At 39.4% G+C, this 21,959-nt stretch overlaps 1 protein-coding gene across 1 annotated transcript; it reads left to right on the plus strand.

The window, feature by feature from the left end:
• The first annotated feature begins 433 nt into the window (after positions 1-433).
• Positions 434-3,227, plus strand: LOC122410005 (basic helix-loop-helix transcription factor amos-like). Its single transcript, XM_043417972.1, has 3 exons — positions 434-1,209; positions 1,532-1,733; positions 1,923-3,227. The coding sequence occupies exons 1-3, from the start codon at positions 908-910 to the stop codon at positions 2,229-2,231; spliced, it is 813 nt and encodes a 270-aa protein (XP_043273907.1). The 5' UTR covers positions 434-907; the 3' UTR covers positions 2,232-3,227.
• Positions 3,228-21,959: the final 18,732 nt, after the last annotated feature.

The following is a 21,959-nucleotide window of genomic DNA, read 5'->3' on the forward strand; positions in this document are numbered from 1 at the left end:
TCCGTCGAGGGGCCGCTACTGCACCCTTCCATTTTTCCCCCGATGATCGGCAAGAGACCAATATTGAGAGAGGCCGCGAGGGGGACTTTTCGCATTCCACCCCAACGCCGGAGTTCTCCGAGTCACGTGGAAAAAAGTCCATTTTATGTATTTATTCCTCCTTTCTTGGGTCAGACTCGAGTGGTAGTGGTGGCGTACCTTTTTTATCTTCACCGCACACCCAGGCACGTATCGTTGATTCAAAGGAGGGACAGAAAAGAAAAAGACAAGAGAGCTGTACTACCGAGTCCTGAAAACCAGACCGGGACACCAGGTGCAAACGTTATCTAGGGATGAGCGGCACGAAACGAGGTGGGACCGTAGTACCATATGTTGATGGAACCAACCGGAGAACCGCCCTGGCACGCGCCACACTCAAAAACGGACCTTTACACCGCGAGGAACCTCTCCTCCGAGCGGATCCGAAACATCACTCCGCTTTCCAACAAAAACATTCCAAGCCAAACATCTCATTCGGAAAATATAAATTTCATCGACACACAAGTGAATTTCGATTTTATAATTCTTCAATTTTCATCGACCGGTGCACGAGTATTTTGGCCAACCCTTTGGAAATAATTTGTTGCAAATTCCGCGATCATAGATTCGCCGTACCCTAATCGCGTTCTAAGTGAAAGACAAAACAAGATTGTCAGTTTGTCGCATCATCAATAGATTTTATCTTGCTTTATTCCGTCACGATTTCTCTCTGTTTCCGCCTTAATTTTGACCGCGAAGCATGTGCTGCTTCAAAAAGAAGCGAAGAGTTGTGAAGTGAAAGGAAGGAGCTACGTCATCGGGTCTCGCCTCGTTGATTCCTGGAGATTCACCCGCGAACACGACTTTGCATTTCGATATATCAATCGATATGGCTCTGTTGTCCAACCATCACAACCCTTATCAATCTTCGTCCTCGGAAATGCTCACCTCGGTATACCCAACACCAACACGGACCTTCGATCCTGTTTATTCTCTGCCGTACGACTCGCCCGATTACGATAACATCCGGATCGCCTACAAGGATAATTATGCCACGGATATTACTTTGACGCCGAGAAAAGTCCACGAGCCGAATGATCATGGGAAAGGAAGGAGCACCGAGTACTCAAAAACACCCGAGACTTACGAGAGAGAACCTTATGGAATTTTAACACCGCTCACTCCCCAAAGGTAAGACGATCTTTTATTCCATCTGGAATTTTCATAATCATTATTCAGAATGTCGACATTAACTGTCCCGTGATACATTTTAACTCGCAAATATGATAAAAAAATCTGTCAATCTATATACGAATATGTGCGGATGCAGTGGAATAAATAAAATTTATCCCTTAATTTGCCCGCTTGGTTCGTTAACTAGAAAATCTTCAAATGATCGAAACTGGTGAAAGATCAGAAAAGTTCAGTGTTTGAGTACGTGTAACATCTAAATGGTTTACCATCCACTGCAACGACGTTGACTAAATAAAACTTGAATGTGAAAAAATTCTAGATATGATCCTCAGCGTTCGATCGATCACGGAGCCTCGCCACGCTCCACCCTCTATGAGGAAAACTCAACGGATTACAAACCTCTAGTTTACTGCTACGAAACACCTCCTCAAGAACAGAGATATTCGAACGAGAATTATACAAGTCAAAGTAACATCGAGAATGCTCAGCAAAATTATTGGGATCCAGAGGCTAATTCTCAGGTAAATTTTGACAAATTCATCGCGACATTATTCCAGATAGTATAAAGATAGTTAATCGTGTTATTTTTACTTATCGCTTACGATGCTTCACCGAACCGGTAATTATTTATCTTCATTGAGCCGCTGGAGGTTCTCATTCCTCTCAGAAAATTCGGTAAATAGGAAATGATGGTTTTTCTTTTGACACAGAAAATTTTGCAATCACCGACGTCGAGTCCGAAAAGAGGGCGTCGAAGATCCCGCGACGTTCCACCGTCGCCGAGCGTTCTAAAACGTCGCAGATTAGCGGCGAATGCACGGGAAAGACGCCGCATGAACGGACTCAATGATGCTTTCGACAAGTTACGCGAAGTCGTGCCGAATCTCGGCGCTGACCACAAATTGAGCAAGTTCGAGACTCTTCAAATGGCACAGACTTACATTGCGGCACTTTGCGATCTTTTGGAAAGACACGATGGCAAAAGTTACGAATTCAAAGTTTCTCAGAGTGACCCTTAGTTGCATGGAATTTGTTAGAATAAAAAGTTAACAAATATTGAGTTATTGCGAATATAAAAATTAGCGATAGATAGTGAACAATTTTTTGTGAAAAAAATTCCATTGTATAAGAGAATTCACATTTTTCCCAGCGCTATAAACAAATGTAAATATGATTTATATATTCGCCGTGTAAGTAGCCGTAATTATTTATCTCATATCCGTTAGTTTTTAATTCGAAAATTAGCTAAAATTAACGTTAATCGCAATTTGTTATGTGGGAGAACAATACGTTGAAGGTATCATAGTTGAGGACTGAAAAAAACCAATCATGATAACCATTATCGCTTATATAAGAATAGTTCGTACTTTAGTTCGAAGCAACTTCGAAATCAAAGAAAGACGGCTAAAAATCCAAAGAATATGAAATACATAGAGTTAAAGCGTTGAATTCAAATTCATGCTGAACTGATAAATCGAACGTGTATTCGACACACTCTTAAGCCTTATTGATAATTCCGTTACAGATAGATAAAGGATCATATTTATAGATTGATCATTCATAAGAAATTGATCGTTATTATTGAAATATTGAGAGACCGTCCAATATCGTACACGAAATAGTCATAAGATGTCATTAAATATTTTGTCATAATGCTCGTTTTTCCCTTATTTTCTAGTCACAGTTTTTTATTTTACAATTGTCTAACTAATGTGAAATCATTTTCTCTGGGTCTGTGAATTTTATTTTTTTCACGATTCAATTAATATTTTTCTTGGGAAAACGCTTTGCCGGCATTGTAAATAATACGTAATGTTTCATTGTTTTTTTATGTATTCATTTATTTATTCTTTCTGCATAAGAACATAGGGATTGTGAATTATCCAAAGATCGTAAAAACTTGAGAGATAGACGCGCAATGAGAAATAAAAATTAGGTATAAGGAATATATATTTTTTTGATGAATTAGCCAAAGATGTAAATCGTTATGTAATATTGTAAATAAAAGGTATGGAAAACCCACTATAATATTGTTTTTCAAAAACAAAAGTCAAAAAGGAACAATCGATGTTCGGTGGTTGCTATTCTTCCGGTTTATGGGTGCGTGCATAAGTCGATTTTCCAGTTTCCGTGAGGAACGACGAAACGCGTGCCAGCCACGCGCTACTTTACATACCCGCCCGCCCCACCATATTGCCCGCCTTGGTATACTCGGGGACGGTGATGGGCCCGAACGATTATAATGCGCGGGAATTTACTCTCTACCCTTCGGAGGATCCTCCGTTTTCCCGCCTTCGTGCATCTCCGGAATAGCTTTTTTTCTGATTTTGGAATTGTTCAATTTTTAATACTGAATTTTAGTAAATTTATCCTCAACGCGACAGATAAAATTCAGTTCGAGATATAGCGAAAGGGCACACCACTAATTCAACAGAATTGAAATTTCGATGAACATACTTTATGATGACTTACTTATTCCTCTGTGCGAAATAAAATTCTGTGCAGCCTTTTTTTGCTTCTATGAGCAGATTTTTGAGTGATCAATTTTTTTCACATCTGATTCGCTTTCAAAAATATAACCGGATCTTAATATTACCATGTTTTCCGTAGTTCATTCTAACGTATCTAAATATGAGGGAAGCTTTTTTTATATTTTTAGGTATATTTATTGGTTTCATGACCGTGTATCACACAACAAAATATCACCATTACATTATTTTGGTAAAGGTTAAGGTAAAGAATTTGTAACGACTGGTCTCGACGTCAAAAAACAAGCCCAAACAAGCCCAAACAAACACACAAACCCAAACAAAAAAGAGACACACACTTTTCGCGATTGATGTTGAACTGCAATCACGATTATTTACATATAATAAAGTATATCAGGCATCAAGCCCCTCTCTAACGTTACCACTAACCGTTGGCTATTCATTCTCTCATGGACAATACTTAAAACATGCACTATCGACGTGATATTTTATCACAGTTATTTTTGGTCGTGTGATATTTTGACTGATATTTAGACGTTTAGCGATATTTAGATAAAAACATATTTATTATTTTGTACATATTCGATATTCCGTAGGAATTGTTTCATCCAGCCCCAATTCTGAACCACATAACCTCGATATTCTTCAAACTTCTTTATCCCTAAATTGCTCTTCGGTTTCCGCTTTTTTCTCTCTTACTTCCTTCTTCTTTATCAATTTTTCTTTTTCTTCTGTCCTTATTTGTACAAGACCCATTGCGAGCCAAGAAAACCACCGAACTCAAGGCATCGCGGTTTTTTTATGTTCAGCAAAAGAGGTGGCGGAATTCGTCGAGTGTAGTCGAACCTCATAAATCGAACGTGAAATCGCGATGCAGTAGTGCTTCGAGAAAACTTGTAAAAAACCTTAATTCTTGATTCGAACACAAAGTCAACGACGAGGAGGGGAAAATATGGGGGGGGGGGGGGCAGAATCGATATGATGCAGGATACCACGATCCATGGAAATACTTATAAAAAGAAAAATCTCTCCGAAGTTGTAATTACCAAACAGAGAGAAATGTTAAATCACCAACTTCTTGTGCGTTAAAACAAGTGTACGCAGTAATCAGCAGCTTCACTGTTTTGTTAGTCGTTCCCGCTTCAATTAATTCAATGGAAGGAGTCGAAAAAGAGAAAAAAAAAGCGGATTAAAGGGGACGAAATACACGACGAGAATTTGCAATTCGAATACCAGAGAAAATTTCCTACAGTACAGGGTGCATCATAAAAAATCTACCACGACGTGTGTTAGATAATATAAGTGAGTATATTGCCAACTTGAGATTACTTTTAAAAATCTTTCATTCTCAGTTTCAAAATCCATTCTTTCTAAGTTTTTTAACATTACACAATCCTATGATTCGGATATTTTGATAAATCCTTGTAAGTATAAGCTTAAAAATATTTTTAAGTAACGTGTGTTTAAAGTATGCAGTCTTGGAAAAAATTGTCGATTCTATTCGAACGGCCTGTCTCAAAGCTCACCCTGTATATATCGTTTTTCGTTTTCTTCCCTTTCTCGAAAGATGATGCTGCGAGGATCGATAGTTAAACGCTTTCAAGGAGATGGAAGAGAAGGAACCGCTACGGGATTTGTTAATCCTTTTTTCTCCTTCTCTGCACGACTTCGCTTTCTCCTTCTCTTTTTCATACGACTTCTGGATGAGCCGATGTGTGTCGTAGGTTTGAAATTTCAGCATTAAAAATGTTTTCTTAATATTCGGAATGAGGAGCGCTCGAAAAAAAAAACCACAATTGGATAAGCGAGAATTATCGTATTTTTCGAAAAAAATAATTGGAATCCAGATCGAGTGTGTTACCGAATCGAATAATGAAGTCGAGTCGATTGCTTTTTAGTGGCAAAAGGATTTTTTTGAAAGCTTCTCTTCTTCGATGAGAGTGAAATTTGCTGCCTTTTCATTTTGCTTCGAAATTTCGAGCTCATTTTCCAAAATGCAAAGCTGTCAGAAAAATGTACGAGTGTTGATCTGTTTTTCAATTAGAGAGTCGACGCCAGGGGCGAACCCTTTCTCTGAAATTTCGCCGGTGGTTCGTTAGCAGGGCTGAAAAACATAGTGCAGTTTCGAAGGAACCAGAGATATTCGTCATTTCTAATGTACGAAGGGAAAGGAATAAAAAAAGTGGGCGGACAGGAAAGAAAGAGCGGCGCGTGCCGGACAATGGGGTCTCGTTATAAATTTCGCATATACTCCACCCTTTCGTTTTCTTATTTTTCCCTGCGGTGTCTTTTTGCCGAAACAACGATGGAAAAGACGCTCCAGGTATAACAGATGTATCGATAAACAGTGACGAGCATCTTTGGAAAAAAAAACGTGATCTATGCGATCCGTAGCGGCAATCCTACGCCGAATTTTTCACGAGTTGTTATTTTTCAGTTGAAAAAAGCCAGCGAGTAACCAAAGTCCGTATTAACTATTGAGAACGCAATATGCTAAAGTGTATCGATATAATTGGCCGTTAATAGGACACGGCTCATCAATATCGTTCAAACGAGAGTTCTCACGATGAAGGAGAAACAGGATTAGAGAGACAGCGAGAAAGAAGGTGATAAGATCGGTGATGAATTTGCGAGGGTCTAAGCTGCATTAATTGAAAAGCCTTTATTAAAATCGTGATCTCTTTTTCATCCTGCGGCTATCGCGTCGATCCTCGTCTCTAGCCTGCGCGGAGATATATCCCGCACACAGACGTATGGACGAACGCGTATTTTTCTACACATAAACTGCTATTCAAATCGAGGAAGATCGATAAATAATGGCGATTCGAATCAACTGACTCGATCCGTTGATTCGATAAGAAAAATCGAGCCCGAACCACAATGGTTGAAAGAAAGCCGAAAGCGAGAGGAGATTAAAAGATATAAAGAGAGATGCGAAGAGAGCGTAATTATGGAACAAGGTGCATTCACGCCACACGCACACAACGACTCTCGTACGAAGCTCTTGTTCTGCGTTGAGCCAGCGCAGCTCTATAAAGTATATATCAACTTATATACATGTGGATATAAATTGTTAAGTACATACGATATATGTTAATAAGTGCGCGAGCCAGCAGGTGGCCAACTACTCCAGTTCGTTGTGAGCCTCTGAAGAAAAATATATAGTACGGAAGGTTCATCTATTCATGAATTATGCCAAGTTTTTATCATGTGCATTTTTCCATTGCGTATTGTTTCGTATTTTTCTACGCGGGGGTTGAATTCGATTTTGAGATCGACCATGTGTCGATGCCCTCCGAAAATTTCAGTACTTTGATTTTTTTATAGAAACTCGTTTATTGTGAACTTCGAGGGAGCAGATTAACACCGAATGGGGATGGGTAAAGTACAGTTTCGAAGAGGTGAAAATTTCTCTTCGAATTAGAATGCGCAAATGCGATTCAGGCAAACGCGTAGGTGACGATGCAACTTTACTCTTGGTCCTCAAAAAGACGTTATGATTTGAGTGACGATTGCAACGAAAGTAGAAATGCAGAAAATTATAGCAATTGCATACGAGTTTTGTGAAGAAATTTTTGAAAACGCGGGGCGCATCAAGCTCGCCAGATTACAGGGACGAGAGCCCGGGAGCGGAAAGCAATTTTCCAATTCCCATTCTACTGCGGGTTTGAGATTTGAAAAAATCGTTGCGACACGGAAATGACTCGGACGAACGAACGAGCATGATTTTTCTCACAAAGTGCCTTAAAATAATACTGCCCATGATTTATATCCGCAAACATCGACTCGGTCAAATTTAAATGGTTTTTCATTTTTTATGACCGTTTCCATGAACCGTGACTCCGAGCAAGAAATTTTCGAGCCGTTACGTCGATGAGTCAAGACCGATTCCAACAAACATTTGTTTTACCGCGTCGTTTTGTCTGTTTCATTGTTTTATTATGAATTCATTATAGTTCGTTATGAATCAATGATGAATTATTGGAAATGTATAGATACGTGAATTGCATTCTAGAGAAGCGGTAACAATGCGAAGAGAGGAACGATGATGGTCGCACGAGGGCGGCGAGGGATCTAAAAGAGCAAAGACCCCGCGGAGACATAAAAGACATACGCGAAGATATAAATCGAGAGGAAAATCCGTAGCTTGCTATTTCGGGTAAAAACTGGAATTATGCTGAGTTCTCGCCAGTATAGTCGAAGGTTTCTATAAACGTTCGATAAATACTGTTCTGCTCACCTTAAACGCCATCCCTGAAGCTGTTCAAGATCATCAGTGTCGCTGAGTCCCGTTTTATCATGTTGAGAACGTCCTCCGGTACATTTATGATGTCTTTGCTGCGTCCTTTCTCGATATATAGCTCCTCACGGAACATTCCGTGACAACCGTAACGACTTTTACAACTTCGAACTTCTGTGTCTGCAGTGACGATTCGTTTTTTATTTTGTTTCTTTCTTTTTTCTTCTGTAATTTATAAGAATAACAGCCTGAGAAGCTGCAAACATAGAAAAGTTATGCCATTTAATGCTAAATATACGAGAATTATTGGACGCTTTAGTAAAAAGTAATACCACATAATTTCATGAGCCAATTAAGGTAGCTCATGCACGAAACAATTTTCTTAAGAAGGTCTTGAAATTTACGCAGAGTTTAAATGGGTAATCGACTGACACTCATATAAAATTTTAATTGAGACAAACGTGTTCAAATATGAAGAAAACTACACCGGGTTATGGGGACTATGCGTAAAAAATCGTTCATCTTTCCATACAACGAATGAACGCTTCTTACGACGTTTATTAAAAAGTACACAAGCAACAATGAAGTATTATAATGAAGGTTTGGGAAAAAAATCGAGAGGATTGTCTTGCTAGTAATAAAGATATATTGGAATGAAAACTTTTATAACCTCACGCTGTCATAGCCTCCTGTTTTTTCATTAATACTTTTTTCTTGATCCATTTCCCTTTGTGTTTTTCCTTTGCGCTCTCTAATGCGATTTTTGACATGAAAAACTGTAGTTTTTTCGCCAGAAACGAATGAAACTTCGGGTTCAGTGAGTGATGGATCCCCGATTAATTAATGACTTGTAATTTCATTCGTCAAAAGATATACAATTTCTAATCAATAACTCTGACATTAATTTAGAATGATTATATCTTTAATTAGCGAGTAAAAATCGATACAATTTAGACACCCATAAAATACAGCCCTTCAGGCATCATATACCTAAAATAATAAAAATAATTGTAGATAAAAAAAGAAACGTCAACGACAGAAGGAAAGACAAAAGAACCCCACCTGGGTGCAATAAATTGATGTCAAAAGTATAATTGGCATGCAAAATTTCAGATCAAAGAACATAATCTTTCGTCAGAGAATAGATAAAGAAGAATATATAAGAAAAGAGGACAAAATAGTTGTCTCTGTCGATCGAGAAACCATGCGTCTTTATTCCAAAGATCGACGGACAATAGAGCCCTTAAGAAGCGCCATTGTTATATCCCTGTCGTAGGGGAAAAATCCCGATATTGAAATCACACGATTGAATTAGAGACGAAGCGAGACAAACATGGGGAACGTCCAGAGATGAGGGTACGAGGAAATGAGAACGAGAGGAAAGGATTACAAATAAGGACAGCGGGGAAGAAAGGATCAGGTTTTTCTCGACGCACGCTCTCGTGTACACGAATATATAGATATGGAGACTCGCTCGAGTCAAGGCCTCAGGTGAAAGAGTTCAACGAATAAATTTGAATGAGCCAAGTCCTTTCGGGTATCGATGCTACAACTCGAAACTGGCTTTGCGATCCCCAGAGAACTCATCGCAACTACTACATCGATCTCGGCTTTCTTTTGCGACTCGAGTAGGAACAATGTTGAACGCGGGTAAATCGATTTCAAGCATAATTTACCCTGACCACGAGAACCCACGCCTACAATACCTTCCAATGCAAACTGCTGTGCGACTCTCCGACTTTCCACATCCATTCCCCGGCCACTCCCAGCAGCCGCTTTTTCTGCCGGACACTTTCCTCGAATTTTTTTCCCGGATCTTGTCATAAGATCATGGACGTTAAAAAAGTAACGAGAAAATAAAAATTGTTTTCTCATGTTTACCAAGATGTTTTTTTCTTTCAAATTAAATTTCGTGAGTTTACGAGGATTTTTCGACCGTGATCCGTTCCAATCGAAACTCATTTTCACGCGTTCTTCACACGATTGTTCTACCTCGTTCGGGATTTTTTTTCCTCGATCTCGTTATCCACTCATGGGTTTGAAAAAACTGGCGTGGAAATATGAATCGCGGTTTCTTTCAAACATTTATTTATTCGTTCTCGAAGCTTTCATTTTTTTTGTTTTTCGTCCCCATTTTTCCTTTATTCTCACAATTGTTTTCTCTTGATTTTCGTCACTCAAGTATGGACTGTACGGAAATATAGTGCAATGAAAAAAAAAATGTATGATTACAACCGTTGTTTTTTTTTTTATCAAATAAAAAAGATTGTTCACGTTTCAAGTTTCAAGACACGAATGCAAAGACACGATGCAATCAGTCGCCATAGGAAGCGGAGTCTCGGGGAGTCTTACAACGTCAAAAGATTTTTTTTATTCCCACTTCCGGTATATCACAAATGAGTCGTTAATTGGATTCGAATTCTACAGCTCAGAAGGGATGAAGCGCAGCACAGGTATGAGCTTCAAAAAGGGTTTACCGCACGTCGCTACCCTTATGTTGTTGAAATTTTTTCTGTTTATTTTTTTCCCCAAAATAAGAGTGTACATATTTGTATAGAACGTGAGCCTACGTTCGAAGACGAGTTACGATTTTTCTGGCCACCTGACACCGAATCACGTGCTCCTCCCGCTGCGGTAGCTAATCTTGACTTTTTGTAATCCGATGAGGATCAAACACCCAAGGTTTTTTTCCTTTGCCTTATATTCGGATCATTTTTTTACAAAAAAAGGTATTGAGAAGTTTCGAATTGTTGAAGGAAATATTATCCTTGATTGTTACATAGTTTTTTTTTCAAAAGCCATAAAAAAAACCGTCTCTCGTCAATTTCTATGGGGAGATTTAGAGATTGAAAAATTTTGGATCGATGGCAAGATATTATGGATCGCATTAAGTTGATGGTATGACGAAACGATCGACTCAGAAAATGCTTCGAATTCCTTAAAGTAGGTGTCAATTTTTTGGTTTGGAAAGTTTTTTTCCCCGACGTAATTCGCACAAGAGAGTTCCTGCGACTCGCGTGCGTAGCCGCGGGCCCAAAAAGATTTGGGAGTCGAAATATTTCGTACTTCGGGATGGACTTGTCCTAGCGAATTCTGAGGATAAAAAATGCCTGAAAAAGAACTAGAGATAAATAGAATAAACAGAAGCCGGAACGATTATTTCTTGGAAATTTGGCAAAGGGTTGCCAACGGTAGCCCTCGTACCTGGGCGAGTCTCTAATTGCTGAAGGTGAAGCGCTACCTCGGGCACTTGTCGACTTTGGAGTATTAGCGCGTCTAAGAATCCAGTTACAAATTATCCCCTTTGAGGCAGGCATAACTCCTTCCCATTATTGTCTCAGACGACAAATTTCAGACACTGTGAACGCAAAGCTTCGCAACGACGAAATTAAGAAGAAGATGCGAAAAGTTATTATTAAAGTGCCATATAAAACGAATGGTTCCAACGATCAAAGGGGTCTGTTCATCAAGAAAAAAACTAATGAATTTTTGCTGTAATCACATCTGTTAGCAGTGCCCTCTAATGCTGTAGAACAGGCAGAACTCATGAATGAATTGGATGAGAGAAAAGTTGGCCGAATACCAAGAAAGGTGCCGACTGTTGGAAAAAAATACAGGAAGATTGTAAAAAGTATTGAGTCACGAAGGGAGGAAAGGAAAAGAAAGCGAGGAAGAGAGAGAGATGAGTATGTGTGTCGTCTCACGAAGAGGATGTCGGGGAGAAAAGCGTGCCCGCGGTAAAACAATCGAAAGATGATTCGTCGACCGAGTCGATTAGCTCTTGTTCTAGATTATCATCGGTTATATTGGATTAAGGTAGTAAAAAGTGAAAGAAGGTAAAAGTCATGGCATCGTCGCCTCCGTTTTCTTCATGTTTGGTAAAAACATTGAATTTAATCTAATTGGTGTGTCTGGCTCTCTGACCGAGTCGACACGCGCTCCTCAATTTTGTGACTTCCGGAAGGGAGTGCTGCTGGCCATTAGGATACGACAAATTTGTCCTAACGAGCTCAAAGTAGCGAGGAGAAATGTCAATCGTAAACTAACAGTTCGAAATAATCGGAGAGAGTATCGATGGGACGCGCGGTCAACAAAAGAAAGAAGAAAAAAATCGAGCCCTGCCGGGACTCCGGCACGTCCCTTGACGCCAGACCGGTCACGCGTTCAAGACCGGTACAAAAGTTTGCAGGCATACTTTTACAAGGAGCTTTCACTCTAATCACCGGAATCGCTTGAAAAAATCTCACTTCACGGAGATTCTTCAAAGAGCGGTGACCAAAGCGGATACTTGAGTGGTGAGCCGAACTTTTGAAAAAATCGAGTAAATATCTCCAAAAAGTTTACTTCGATTTTGATCGACCCAATTGAACGGCCCATTAGTTGGGGGTTTATCATTGTTTTCACAGAAAAAACGGCGAGTTTCGAGTGGTAAAGAAATTTTTTCAATTAAGGTACTAGTACCTATTAGCGGGGTCAAAAATTGAAATTTTTTATTTCACTTTTGGGCCCCTTAAAGTACCGAAAATCACTACTGAAAATTTAACAAAAAAATTCTACATGGAAAACGAATTGCAGAGATATATAGCATTCTAGGTCGCAGCACGTCGAGTAGCCCAAGCTCGGTTCTCGAGCGCGGAAGCTGTATACCCCCCACTTTCTACGATAAACTCAAACGTACTTTTATCCGGTCCAGGGATTGCAGATTAATCAATTGAAGATAATAAAACGTCTCGGATTCCGAGAGATATAGAAATTATTACATCAAAATTTTTAAGCGCCTTTTTTCGAAACGACTTTTTTACGTGGCGGACACTTAATCTCGGGATTCACCGGACCGATCATTACCGGGCTTTTTTTTTTACTTGTTTATTTAGGTATCCTGCGCAGGAATCAACCACCTTTTTACATAAATTTAAAAACCATTTGGAAACACAGAAAAGATAAAATAAAAGATGTTTTTTGCACTTTATTTTCAAGCTTATAAGCCATTTTTTTATTTTTTCACTTTTTCGCATATCAGTAATTGATCCCTGTGTAAAAAACCTTCATCTTTAACGTTCTTTTTCCCGATTTTGCTCCAGACCTCCCAAACCGGAGATTATCTGTCCGCCATGCGACTATTTTTTTTTTTTTCGAGGACCTTCTACCGAACACGGACAAAATTGACCGATCAACGACTCGGGTTTTTCCTTATTCTATACGAAATGACTAGTGCTGAGAATAAAAAAATTAGACGATAGCTATAATGGCGGAGCTGATATTTTGTTATCTGAAAATTTGGTGTTTTTTTGGCCTCCTAATAGGTACTTTAACCGATTCCGATTTGACAGGCATGTCTCACGAGTCAACAGGACTAAGACCATTTTTTGCCTCTCTCACTTCCCGTTGTCTTCTCAAAAGGCGTGATTTTTAACCACTCCGAGTCGCCTTCAGTTCGATTCTATTGTAAAAATTCGAACAGTCAAAATCTCGAAGTATAAATTAAATGCATCTGGACCAAAACCACTGGACGGTCGAACCACACCTGTTATTTAACCTCATTCATACAAAATTGTTCGTACAAACTCGACATTGTATTAGTTTTGAAATATTCTTTGCAACCAATCGGACAGCATTGAATGCATCTTCAGTGATTTCCATATAATTGAAATCCATATATTTGAAAATTTCAAATCATCACAGCTGAGAAAGCGAGAGATCACTATATATAAATATTGTAAAGTGATTTTTTTTGAGCGAGTAGCATTGCTTAATAAAATTGGTCGAATCTTCCCGACGATCCCACAATGCCAAATCCCAAAATGTCTTAAGGATATTTGGTATACAGGCTTACAATGTTGCCATGCTAAACCATGCTAAAAACATAAAAAATTTCAAAATGATCAGAATTTTATAAAATTTGGTGAACATATTCTTTAGTGCTAATTTTGACAATACAAATTTTTTAAGATTTTTCTTCTGTACAATTATCGAGTAATTGATCTCTAAAAAGTTCACGTGTATAAGCATAGGCATAAGAAATCTGCTTTAATGCGTAATTACTCGATAACTAAGGAGAATAAAATTTTGAAAAAATTGTGTTTTCGCACTTGATGTTGAAGAACATTATCACCAAATTTAATCAATTTATAATTATTTAGACTTTTGGCGAACCATACATCGGGCGAAACAAAATTATCATCACAGTATGGAATTCGACTATTTCAGAGTGTGGCTTAATAATAATCCTATTTAGACGCAGACGATCGAATATTCGGATTTGGTGGCACGCGCCCACGCACACTGTGACGTAAGCACGAATGTTAATACGTTGAAAAAGTGACATGCAGGACGGAAAATAAACGAGGGGCGAAAAAAGTGGAGGGGATAATGACGAATGCATAAATGGCTTCCTCCAGAGGACACGGTAGTGAAATTTCTGGTGATGGTCAGGGGACGCCAGCGGATTCGAGCATACATTATACACATAAATCGAGACGGAAAATATACGTTTGTGCAGATGACGCTGCATGCACGTATATTACACGAAAAATGGCGAGTCTGCTGTTTGCCCAAAATTTTATGCACTATATTATCGCGACGAATACACTTCTCTATTGTACGTAATCTTTTGTATATTAAATACATGCGTGCCACGACTAACAGATGGAAAATAATTCCCCAAAAACTTGTCACTGAACAATACAATTTTTTTCTCGTGCAATAAGATACCTTAATTATTAGAAAGAAATTCGTTTTTAAAATCACGCTAATTAAAATTAAAACATTCTCATTATCAAAGCATTTTGCTTAGACCGAGCTCGACGATAATCCATCGAAATGAATGAATCGTAATCGTTGAAGATATTTTTCACTCAATTATAGGAAAAAAGATCGATTTTTTATCAGTAGGCATGCTTCATCAATAAAATGAAATCCCTCCTCCAGAGGGATTTTGGGAGTTGTAAGAAAAAGATAACGGTCGTGGTACCAGGAGTCTTCCATTCGAATATCCCGGTGAAAAGTTAACAACAGATACATATAACCGATGCAACAGATGACACTGCTTTCTCGTGACTCCTCCGTTCGCCCTTCGAGCTGCCGCAGACACTTAGCCATACGTATGCACCTATACATTCACAAAACTGCGTATATTTTTGGTAATGAATGCCCCACGAACATTGAGCCAGCAGAGAAGAGTTCACCCTTATTATTAAGGGGCGTATCGGCTCGTGCCATGTGGCACAATGCGCTTCCAACAGCGGAGAAAACCACCAGCAACCCCTCTTTCAGTTCGACATACAAATACATTCGTTCCTCTTTCTTCGCGTTTCAATCGCATCCCTCGTGCGACTCTCTGGCTGACCGTTCGTTAATACACCCGAACGGTGTAACGGAGACGCCTAATTTCAATCATCAACTTCAGGGCGTATGTTGTCAATAAGTGTTGGACTTTTCGATAAAAATTCCCGCTGTGTCGTCACTGTATTATTTTCGTTGTTTTTTTTTATTTATTTATTTATTTATTTTATTAGTTTTCTCAATAGCCAAGTGAATATCGAGAAGAAAATATGGCTGATTTATTGGAGCATAATACGAAGTTCGATATATCCGTAATTTTGGAATTGTTCGAAAATTTTAATCGACCAGAGTGCAACGTTTTCATCAATTATCCAAAATGAATTTTCCTTCCATCTCCCCATTGCTTGTTTCTTCTGTCTTTTTTATTCTTTAATAAAATGACATTAATTCAAGTTTATCGAGGTTAATCTGAAATCGCAAAAACTTTCGAATGTGCGTAATAGAGCGTCGCTCCAAGTACACACCACCTTTAGCTCGAACACGATATTTTACTTAGTCACCCCGAGGACTCGGCGGCGCATAGCTGGCTCGAACTTTTCTCTCATCTTTCGCGAAGAAAAATATCTTTGAAGCGAGAAACCGTCTCACCGCGTGACATATCTCGACTCCTGGGAACGTTTTAAACGGAAGATACATGAAAAAAAGAAAGGGAGGGGAGAAACACAGAAAAAAGTGAAGCAAGATCTTTGCTGCGCGGAGAGCGGTATAACTCGAGAAACCTCCATAAATTCTTCTCGGTCTTTGCTAATGGACCTTTCCTGTCCAAGTTCGGGAGGAACTGCAGGAAAAAGCGCAATAAGAACTAAATGTTGCCACCAACGGGGTCTCCTCATTGTCCGAGGTCAAACACGAGCTTCGTAATAACAATATCAGTGCGAACACACCTGCAACACTCGCCGGTCGCACTATCATTATTCCCCATCGGTCTCCGAGACCAAACTAACGATGTTACCAAATTTACCTATTTACTCTAACCCTTGTTTTCACTTCTGGTTTATACAATAAGTTTTCCTAAACATTTTCACAGTTTCCACTTCTGTTCTTCGTGCGATCTTACCTAAACAGCGGTTACGTGTATCAAGTTGCAATGTAAATAAAGGCCCGAAGCTCAATTCGAAGCCAATCGATTGAATAGATTTATTACAGTTTTTTATACACGGGGTTAATGCTCGAAGTTAACGCATCGCTTCCGTCGGGTTTTCCGGTCGTGTGTCATGTGCTAAATATCGTTGATGACCAAGCAAGCGAAACGGCACGCGACACATTCCAAATTCGAATATATGCGTACAGTCGAATCCCTTTATAAGCCCCACTCTGAAACGTTTTCGAGGTTTGCACCCAGCAACTGTTTTTTATAAAACCGGAGCAAATTTCCAACTTCAAATCGAATTGTACTAATATATATTATATATTATAACAATTCTAGTATTATATATGAACAACCTCGCACTCATAGCGGAGAGCTGGTCGCAAGTTCGACGGCGCACCACTGTGGGGGGACGTTAAATTTCCCCCACGGCCCCTAAACAGGCTTATAAAGAGATTGGACTGTACTCGGCTCGCGGGTATGCCAAGAAACATCCTCACGAGGATCCCCGAGTACGGAAAACAAATAACGTTAGCTGACGGAGTGATATTTGATGACCGCAATAAAGAAAGTTGCAACTATAAAGCACACGAAAATAATTTCACAATGTGATAAAAAATAGAAAAAAAAAATCGTCATTATTCATATGAAATTACGAACGAAAAAGTGTTGGAAACAAACTCCTTTTTTTCTCTTTTTTTCTATCAATATTGAAAAAAACCGCAGAATTGTTAAAATCTACCATTCGAATAAGCTCGACTGCGTGTAAATATTTTTATGTGAGCAATGAAGTGACTTTAGAGTTTCAGTGACCATCATTTGTACAAAGCTATTAACTCTATACGTGTATCCATAACAGGCTGCGCTCGCTATTAAGTGACCAGCGATTTATATATACAGTCGTGAACACACAGTTACGATATATACATACATCTGGAAAGTGTCGGTAATGTGGGCTTTGCGAATAACGGGTTTCTTACTACGAACAGCTGAGAGAGTTTAGCAAACACGTGACTCGTTAGAAAAGTAGTAACTCGGAAGGTGATGGCAGTGGGGTTGTAAATTGTCAGGAATGATTTATGCCCTGGCGAAGTTGTTGGTACAAATGGTCGTGTTAAAAGACTGGCTATATCGTTACAATTTTCAATCGAATTTATTTACATTGACGGTGCCAAACGCGCAACGGAGATCCGAAGAAACGAAGGGTCAATGTTACGCGTTCGAAGGATCGAATGCTTTTGTTGCCGTTGAGGTCAATGCAACAATCATCTGCAAGGGGAAAGGTCAAGAACCGTTTTTTTTATCATGAAATAAAAAACAATATCGTGGCTACTCCTCTCGGTTTTTCCACGACAGATACATGTTCATTTGCGTCGTTATTTGATGATAAAATGTGGCGGTTGAAACGTATAGCAACCCTCCCCCAGGGGCGGACTCAATGACGATTTAATTGGTCGATGAGGGTCGTTTCTCCGTTTATATTTGTATGAGTATATAGCCCCTAGAGACTGTATCAATACCCCATTTTTCGGAGGGGAAACTACTCCCTCTATTTTTTCGATCATCCTCAACAATGTGATTAGTACTCGGTGGACTTTTGAAAGTAATTTGAGGAAGCTCGTAAAAGCGAAAAGGAATTGAACAGTGTTTTTACAGCTCTGTCGAAAATGCTCATCACCTGCATCACCACACATCGATAACAGAGTGAATTTTTTTTCTCTTGGAAAACTTAGGGAATGGAAAAAATTCGATTGGACATTCTCGCTCACATTCGAACCGTTGCACACCCGTTTTCTTTGCTCGCTTTTTTATAATCCCTTTGTCCCCTTTTCTTCCCTTTTATTCTATGCTGCATTCATTATTGTGTTATCTCAAAAATCTTCCGCCGAAAAAACTGACCGGTGCAACCACACGTGTCTCCCCATGCGTAACCATCTTCATCTAGAATATGCAATAGTAGCTTCTGACGAGTATTTTTTTCTATACGAAGAAGATTTTTATCTTTTGGTCAATGAATAAACAATTCAATTATCATTCGTTTCAAGTCCATCCAATTTAATGAAAAAAGTGCCTCGAAACGATGGCTTCAATCAATTTTTGAGATTTTTTTCTTTCGAACGTGTTACGAGTAAGTGAAAAAAAATGTGTGATATTAAAAAAAAAAGTTACGACAAAGGATGAAAAGCGAGGAGTTCTTTGAACGGTCCTCGAGGGAGTCGTTGCATTTTATGGTGTTTATGGGCACGAGAACGAGGGTGTCACGCTTCGCAGGCGCCACACGAACATCATCCCTCCCCTTTGACATGCGCCAAACCGGCCAGACTGCTCTGTGAGAATCCTCCGGTATAGGATCAATTGTGAAACAGTCAAGGCATGCCTGAAGAAGCATAAAGTCATTCCAGGCTGCGTATAACATTTTATTCATCATTGTTGTTGCCGGGCTGTGTAGATCACGCCAATGAAGCATCCAATAAAACCAATTTCCGGTAATTTGATACATCTTCGATTTTCACAAACCCTATTTCGCCCTTTTTGTAAAATCAGACAAACCGCTTTTCGTTCATCAAACCAAACTTAATGATACGTTATACAAAGAGAGTCACTGGGACAGCAAAGATTTTATAAAAAATTTAAACTCCGTTCAACTTCAATAACCGTGTCAAGTAAATTTTTGTGTCAACTTAATTACAAAACGATGAACGTCAAGTTCATTATGAAATTACGCGGGTAAGTGAGACTTTTCTCCACCTCGAATTCGTCAACATTTTCATTAGCGAATCCCAAATTAAGGGGGATCCTGCTTTAGAAAGTAAAAAATTCGGTTGTTTGCGGCCATGTTTTTAGGATAGACGGACATAACTCACTACAGCGATTTTTTTTGGTACAGTTTCAAGGATATTTAAAAAGTACAACAACATTTTTTAATATGAGAAATACTGATTTGTACACATGGTTTATGCGTCAAGTTTGATCGGCGAAGTTTTTCAGCTCCGTACAATGTGCATGGAGATCGTAATTATTATCTGTAACAAAAATTCCAATTTCTTTTTCCATTTTCATATATTTTTATAAAAACCCGAAAAAATTGCGAAATTCCATATTCGCAGCGCGTTGAAGTGACACTCTTCTTCGTTAGAGACATTTATCTTTCAAACTCGCTAAAAAAAATGAATTGTAGAAAACACGATTATTTTTAACTATCAGATCCAGGGATCACTGGCCGTACTCATAAAATAACCCATAGAGAGATCAGTGATTATGCACCAGAAGAAAAAAAGAACAAATTTTTTATTCATGTTCCATGAGCGAGAGCACCAGTGAGGGTAAGAGGCGCACGAGCCAATCGGACTAATTAATCAGTCGGCTGACTTCGCACGTTGGTGAGCCCACCTTGCAAACGATGGAATAGTGGACCACGGGGACTAATTCAAAATGACCCCTCCACCGTACATTTTATTCATTTACGTGTCTCACATATAATATCATGCGAATATATGTGCAGGGTACATGAAGTCATTGGAGTGTGTAAGATTACGAGGGACGATGATACGAAGGAGCCCCACTCGGTTCCACATGACTCGGGGCACGTGCCTCTCTCGTGTCGCGTCCTTCGCAGCTCGACGATGAGGGAGACTCGTCAGAAAGAGAGGAAGCGATACAAGGAAGAGAGAGAGAAAAATCGCGATCCCATCGTCGGGATATCACAGGTTTAATAGGCGTGACGCTCGGAAGTTTCCTATTAAAGTGTCTCCCGGACGATGGAAGTGTTCGTACTTAAAATTTACCGAACTCAAAGGTTGCTTCGATGGAGTCGCAGGTAAGCTTGATCAATCGACATTTTTTTCTGCACTTCTGAGCCCAGTTAAGGCTCAAAACGAGCTTTCACTCGTGGGATGGCAAAAAGTTTGTTGGCAGTGGACACAAACACGAGTTCCTGCAATAATCCGCAGCGCGAAACTCGCTAAGCGATCTTTCTTTTCATCCTGCTCCGACCGAATGATTGTACATAGAGAAAGGTAAAGACGTAAGAGTGTGTTTTTCCTCGTAATGTGTTCCCACAAGCGGCCGTAAGTCATCGCTTCTTGAAGACTCGAAACAAGAGAAACTTGCCCTGCTCATTGCCGAGCACTGATAATAACGGATTCGCAAGTGGCTCATCATCATCGTTTTCCAGCTCAATAACGAGAAGACCTGCTACGGGGTCGAGACAACGGGGTTTTATTGCTTCCGAGCCCGTGAGCCAGCGACTGCATAAACGACTAAAAGAAGAGGGGAAACAAATTTCGAATGGATTGTGGATAATCATGGAATCGCTACAAAATAGTAAAAAGTATGGAAACCGCGGCGTAGCAAGAAATATTAAGAGAGATTTAGGAGCGGGAGGGATCATTCTTGAAACAGCGAAAAAATCTGAAACCAAGTTCGATAAAAACCGCTAATGACTAATAAATAAAGCAACTCTGATACTTTAGCCTCTCACCTTCCATCCGTCCAACCTACACGTATGTACGACTCCTGAATCTTGGATCATATGTATGTAAGGCAAATGGAAAGATGACGGAGCAGGTGCCTATGAACATGCGTACTCCCTACGCGGCAGCAACGCTAAAAATTACGTCGAGGACGATACTCAAGAAACTCAAATGCTCAACGCACGTATATATGTGCGGATAGAATCCAGTGTATATATAGAGTGAGACTGTGCGCCATCTGTTCTGCCGTTATATCTACCCGCAACGTTACAACCCATAGCGATGGTCCTGTGTATGATTCCACAATTATAATCCGACGTGGTAAAGGAATACGATAGGATTGTAGCTGGACTCCCCAGCTGGAAGTGATGCTTTTGTGCGAAGAACGAGCGGAGTCGGTGCTTGGATCCTGGAAGGATCGATGATGCTACGAGGAACGCCAAGAGTATGGATAACCGAGGGAATATCACTGCGGGAAGTGTACAAGCAATCCAATGCTACTATGTTGAAGCAACGAGTATATCCATTGTTATATATGGGTATGTAACGTACGGTTATTATACTAATGTGGTGGATATAAATGTATTAAGGATTTGATAAAATTTCTAACTTACTCGATATCCTCGTAACAGACGCATTACGCGTGGATATCTAATTATTATTATATTTGGACTGGCAGCATCACCATCGATGTAAAGTTCGAGCTCATGAATTTTAGGAGTATCACCCCGTGTGGGAGCCGGATTTTTTGGGGTTTTTTCGCGATTTTTTTGCGGCGAGGGAAAAACATGGACTTTGAAATTTGAGGGATTTTTTTTTCTAACTGTTTTTCTAATTAATTTTCTAACTGTGATATCTTGAGCAGGTTTGGTGTAAAAGTACTCGATTTATATCGTAGTGGTTATTGCATGAACTAAAATCATACAGAAATATGAAAAATTGAGGGATTTTCACGCTTTGGAACACCTGATTTCAATTTACAAAAATGTTTCATAGCTCAATAATCCTTCAATTTTTAATATTTCTGTATGATGTTTGATATTCTGTATGAAAAGTTCTACCATAGAGTTGAAATACCGAAAAATAAATCATTCAAATTTTAAAAGTCTGTTTTTTTT

Source organism: Venturia canescens, chromosome 4, assembly GCF_019457755.1.
Source record: "Venturia canescens isolate UGA chromosome 4, ASM1945775v1, whole genome shotgun sequence".
NCBI classification, from domain to species: Eukaryota; Metazoa; Arthropoda; class Insecta; order Hymenoptera; family Ichneumonidae; genus Venturia; species Venturia canescens.

What these genes read in the sequence shown, in the direction of transcription:
- LOC122410005 (XM_043417972.1), top strand. Translation starts at nt 908, where the DNA reads ATGGCTCTGTTGTCCAACCATCACAACCCTTATCAATCTTCGTCCTCG. An exon ending in ACACCGCTCACTCCCCAAAG is followed by an intron (nt 1,210 to 1,531) that starts GTAAGACGATCT and finishes AAAAAATTCTAG; the next exon opens with ATATGATCCTCAGCGTTCGA. An exon ending in ATCCAGAGGCTAATTCTCAG is followed by an intron (nt 1,734 to 1,922) that starts GTAAATTTTGAC and finishes CTTTTGACACAG; the next exon opens with AAAATTTTGCAATCACCGAC.